This window comes from Salpingoeca rosetta (genome assembly GCF_000188695.1).
Source record: "Salpingoeca rosetta unplaced genomic scaffold supercont1.20, whole genome shotgun sequence".
NCBI classification, from domain to species: Eukaryota; class Choanoflagellata; order Craspedida; family Salpingoecidae; genus Salpingoeca; species Salpingoeca rosetta.
In genome coordinates, this window is record NW_004754914.1 from 532311 (window position 1) to 538109 (window position 5799).

The window sequence follows — 5799 nt, forward strand, 5'->3', positions numbered from 1 at the left end:
TCAGGCTAACTCTCGTGGACCCAATTTTGCGCATGTCACTCGTTCATAATCTAGATTTATTTCGTGCACCCCACACAACTTGTACAGGTCCTCGTTTCCTTATTTCTAACTGCTTGCATGACCTCCCCCGGCCCCTCACTTGCCTCGTGGATAAAACAATAAAGCAACGAACTGTTCCGGGTGGGTCATCTGATGTGATGCTCATCTTCTCTCTGTCCGCTACTGTTGCGCGATAACACTGATTGTGTGGGATTATCTCTTCCGATGACAAACGCGATGCGTATGGTGTGTTCTCCTCTCTCGTACTCCTATTGCGGTTAGCGAACCTGGTTATGTCCCTATTTTCTCACTAACTTCGCTCAACCGGTGTGGCGAGGACCCATATACTCATCAGTCACCATCATTAGTATGTGCGCAAAGCAATTGGGGTCTGTTTTTCTTATTTTTTGCGCTATAGCCCGCTGGCAGTTGTGATCTCTCTGGCAGATTCACACACACACGGCACGGTAGACGGACACATAGACATACACTCAGACACACACACACTGTCTCACACACACACAGAGACACACACACACACACACACACACACACACACACAGACACATACACACACACACACACACACACACACACACACACACACACACACACACACACACACACACAACGCAAAACACAGACGACAAAACTAAATGCGAATACCCAGACCGCCCTTGAAGGTCTTAGATTGTCGGGACACCAGCATTGGCGGGCGTTGCAAAACGGTGGAAAACCGCACGTGCGCTAAAATATCATAGTTTTGGTAGTTTTGGTATCAACAAGTCTTAAAAATTGAGCTCCAGCTATACAATTGACCCTTAGGTCAACATATCTTAGAAACCGGACAGTTTTGCTGCAAAGCAATTTGCAAACAGACAGCGTCGTTGCAGAGTCCTTCTTCACACAAATGCAGTTTTTCTTCATTTTGGGTAAGAAATGGGGCGTTCGATGCGCCCGCTTTTAGCTGACATGCTGCATCTTGCTGTTGTGCTGTGAGAACAAGGACGTGCATGCTGGCCGTCGGAACGAAGTTTGTTGTTTGACACACAATCTGCAGGCAAGCCAAGCCAGAAGGCAAGCAACAAGGCAGCCAGCCCGCTGATGCTGCGTGGCCAGTTTCACACCCACCACCCACACAGCAGCACCAACACCACACCTCCTCCCATCCATCCATCCACACCAACATCACCCTCGACCGTCGTCATCACCATCAGACCTCTTCCCCCCCCCTTACTGCTGATCAGCGTGGTGTGATCACTCTCCCTCCTATTTTGGTTGCTTCCTTCTTCGTCAGCCAGAGCTGGTGGTGAACTCGCATCGAAGACTCACGCTTCCACCCATCCATTTTCTCCTCGTTCAGCGACATCGACTGGTGCGTGTGTGTATGCGCATGCATGTATCCGGTTCCCACACCACCGCCACAAGCAACCACCTCGTGTGCTCGTTGCTGTGGCGATATGCTTGCTCCTGGCCACCCACACACCCACGTTGTGTCCCACCTTGTTCTCTCTCTCTTCGTCCATGTGCGTGTCTGTGAATGCGTGTCTGTGAATTGATGTTGTGTCCGCTTCGAGGCCTGCCGCAGCAACTCTTGCTTGCCAGTATCCCCCCCCCCCCAACAGTCACACAAGCACACATGCACACACGAGCACGCACAACACACGATGTGCACACACGTACCCATCCAACCCACGCTCCAAAGCACGCACCCTCTGCACCATCCACATGCACGCAAGCACGCACAATGCGTGCAGTGCTTGGACATGGACAAGCACCCACCCACGCCAACTGCCAGCTCCTCCTCCTCCTCATCAAACTCACTTTCCCGTTGATTCCCCCTCCCTCCCCCTCCAAACACACACACACACACACACATCCTTTCCCAGGCACCACTCCCCCGATCACCACAACAACTCCCTGTTGCGGCCCTGTCTTGCCCGCTCAAGAACATGTACTTTTCCATGTTCGACTGGACCTCCTCTGGACGCCGGCAATGGGCATGGACTCCCCAGCGTTTCCGCCAACACCAACACAACCAGCAGCACCAGCTGCCCCACCACGCGCCGCATGAGCACGCCACGGCATCCCCATCGCCCGCGTCTACATCGTCAACAGCTGCCGGAGACGCAGCGCCCCATCACAGCCATCACAAGAAGAAGGGCCACAAGCGCAAGGACAGCGACATCCTGCAACCCATGACCAGGCCGCTGGACGTCCCGCGCGACGACCCGTCCACCGTCGTGCTGCTCGAGTCCCCGGCACACACCATCCACGTGGATGGCAGCAGCAGCTCCTCGATCAACTCCTCGACAGCATCCTCCGCGGTGGCGCCCCACTCTGGCAGGCCCAGCAGGCAAGGCTCGTACTCTGCCGTGCTCATCGAGGCCCCGCTCAGCCCAACCATGCACCGCCGCCACTCAAACACATCCACAGGCCACCCTGAGTCGTCGTCCTCTTCCTCCTCCGCCGCCGTCCCTGCCGCTCACTCAAGCACCGCCGGTGTGGCAACAACAGCAGCAGCTTCGTCCGCGCCATCGGCCCTGCATGCTACTGCTGCTGCTGTCACTACTGCTGCACAGAAACACACGGCGTCACCGCTGAGCCAGTCGAGCGACGCGCACAGGCACCACCACCACCACCACAGCGCTGCACCTGCTGCTGCCGCTGCTGCTTCTTCCACCTCCACCACGTCTGGATCCAGCCTCTCCACCTCCGCATCATCGTCCACCTCTGACGAATCACAGCACCGCCGCCACCATCACCAGCATCACGCTGCTGCGGACGATGCCGACGATGTGTTTGCGTCTCCGTCCCTGCTCGCAACAGCCTGGCTCTCGCTTGCTTCCATCTTCGCTTCCGTGACTGCACCAACCGACCGCGCTGGTGGTGACGCCGATGACAGAATACGCGACGGCGACCACGACGCCAGGAGCGGCGCTGCTCCCTCCCGCGGCTGGCGAATCGCCAACACCAAGCGCCGACAGCACCAAAGCACCAGCTCTACCAAGGGCCACCACCACCAGCAGCAGCACCAGCAGCACCAGCAGCATGCGATTGGCGGGTTTTGGCGTCCGCGTGGCGGCAAGACCCCGGGCCCACCGCGCACATCGCGCACGTTCAAGCGCGTTGGCGCCATGGTCTTGGCGATTGCGCTCGTCTTTGCAGTGGTGCAGGTTGGGCTGTACCTGTCCATGTCGGACACGTGTGCAGCAAAGCAGGGTGCTGGCGCGCACCAGTTTGAAGGGCACGTGCGGCCGCCCATTGTGGAGTACTACATCCACGGCCACGGCCGCGGGCACGCGTCGCGCGGGAAAACGGTGATTGAGGCGCTGGAGCGTGTTGGGTACAAGGTGTGCGTGTTTGTGGACGACCACGTGGCAGACCTCGTGCGCACCGTGGGCGCGGAGACAGTGAGCGTCAAGTCGCTGCCCATTGCCAACTCGGTGCACAGCGTGTGGGAGACGCTCAAGATCTTTGTGTTCCGCTACCTGACGGACGCGGACTGCTCCATCTGCGACCGGGCACACCACACGCCCGACCTCGTCATCAGCGACGGCGACTTCCCCGGCGTGTGGCGCGCGTCGCGTGCAGGCATCCCCGCCATTGCGCTCGGCCACGGGTACCTCTTCAGCACGACGGAGAAGCCCGACCACGTGTCGGACTATGCGTGGGGCCACCAGGAGGTGCTCAACGGCCGCACGACGCGTCTTGCGAAGTGCACCGTTGACGTCTCGTTTGTGCCGCTGACGCCGCTCAACAGCAACACGACCATTGTGGCAAAACCGCGGCTGCGCGACGCCATTCTGCGCACGGAGCGGGTGCTGCCGCCGAAGAAGATGGTGGTGGTCTACTTTCGCGACCACGGCTCCGGGCAGCACATCTTTGAGGAGCTCAACAAGAGCGGCTACGAGGTGCGCGCGTTTGGGCCGCAGAAGCTGGACACGCCATATGTGCACGTGCGCGCGTTTACGGAGAAGGACTTTATCACGAGCATGAGCGAGGCGAGCGCAGTGATTGCCACGTCGGGCGACAACCTGATTGCGGAGTGCATGTGGCTGGGCATCCCCATGATGGCCATGTACGACGCGGCAGACTCGGAGCAGATGCTCAACGCAGAGATGTTTGAGCGCACGGGTCTCGGCGTCGCCTCGTCCTTCCAGAGCTTCACCCCAGACCGCCTGCAGTCGTTTCTCAGCCAGCTGCCCACCTTCCAGGCGCGCGCCATGGAGCACCCGCTCGGCGCGTGGGACGCGCCCGACACGATTGACGCTGCGCTCGAATGCGTGCAGCGCGCGTCCCCGGTCGCCAAGCGGTGGCACAACTTTGCAGGCGGCGCCGACAACGACATCACCGACGTGCACCGCCGCCACCTCTCGCAGCTCGCACGCGCCGTCTAGTGGCCTAGTGGCGTGTCGTGTGATTGTGGTGGCGTTGTCGTGTGATTGTGGTGGCGTTGTCGTGTGATTGTGGTGGCGTGGCGTGTGATTGTGGTGGCGTTGGCGTGTGATTGTGGTGGCGTTGTCGTGGTGGCGTTGTCGTGTGGTGTATTGAGGGCGGCGGCGGCAGAACGTGCACTCGCACTTGCACTTGCCTCCACCTCATTTGTGTGATGATGACCGTATGTGACGCGTGGTTGCGTTGCTGCTTTCTGTGTGATGATTGGCTTGCATTGCTACCCGCCCCCTTTCGCCTTTGTTCTCGTTAACTTGAAGCCCAGCTCTGGTCTGGGCTTGTTATTGCCTCCCTGCCTGGCGTCACGCGTGGCTTGCACGTACTCGTCATGTGTGTGCGGTGCGGCCTGGGGCTGGTTTTTGTTATTTGACCCAGCCCCTCGTGTGGCCTGCCTTGCTTTGCTCTCTTCCCCTCTTTTTTCTTCTGCCTTTTTGCTCCCTTATATTTTCGCTGCGCTCTTACGCTGTACATAGGCTCTCGAACCCAATACATGATACGATGCTTTGCACACCCGTGAAAAGGAGCAAGCGTGGTGGGTGCGCGCGTGGTGTGTGGTGGTGATGGTTGGTGGTGCTTGGTGGTGGCAGCGGTTGGTCTTGCGTGCGTGGACAGTTCGAGGCACTTCATGGATGTTTACTCGCTCCACTCGCTGGCTGATTCGCTGCATCAGCTGCTGGGAGCCAAGAACACATCGCTCTTTTACATTACAAACCCCGCGTGAAACGAGCAAGCAAGCACAACATTATGCGAGGCGAACTACACAGTGAGAGATCCACGACCAACACGAACGACGAACCACAAACCTGCTTGTTTCGCTTGATGTGCCATTGTTCTCCACAAACGTGCGATAAACTTACGGCAAGAACCGCACGCACGCACACCCAACGCCAACAACGATGAGCACGACACATGCCTGGTCGATGATGGATGTGACAATGGCGCCGACAACACACACACACACAGACAGACACACAGACACACAGACACACACACACACACACACACACACACACACACACACACCACACACACACACACACACACACACACACACACACACACACACACACACACACACACACACACACACAATTCCTTCTGTCTGCAGTCCTAATGCTATGCCACACCGCGTCTGAGCCTCAGCGCCCTGCAAACAACGTGTGAGTGTGCGTTTGGGGAAGAAAGGGGGGGGGGGGGCAGGCAACAAGAAGGGTTGATTGAGTGAATTTCGATCGTGCGCAGAAAAAAAAGAAAAGCAGAAAGACGGACACACAGGCAAGCACACACACACAGACATACACACAC

The 5799-nt window shown here is 58.0% G+C and overlaps 1 protein-coding gene across 1 annotated transcript; it reads left to right on the forward strand.

Annotated features, from left to right (window-relative positions):
• Positions 1 to 1098: 1098 nt before the first annotated feature.
• PTSG_07614 (uncharacterized protein) lies at positions 1099 to 4501 on the forward strand. The gene is made up of 2 exons (XM_004991354.1): positions 1099 to 1414; positions 1929 to 4501. Exon 2 carries the CDS (start codon positions 1992 to 1994, stop codon positions 4437 to 4439), a length of 2448 nt encoding a protein of 815 aa, XP_004991411.1. The 5' UTR covers positions 1099 to 1414; positions 1929 to 1991; the 3' UTR covers positions 4440 to 4501.
• The last annotated feature ends 1298 nt before the right edge of the window (positions 4502 to 5799 follow it).

What these genes read in the sequence shown, in the direction of transcription:
- PTSG_07614 (XM_004991354.1), top strand. Translation starts at nt 1,992, where the DNA reads ATGTACTTTTCCATGTTCGACTGGACCTCCTCTGGACGCCGGCAATGG.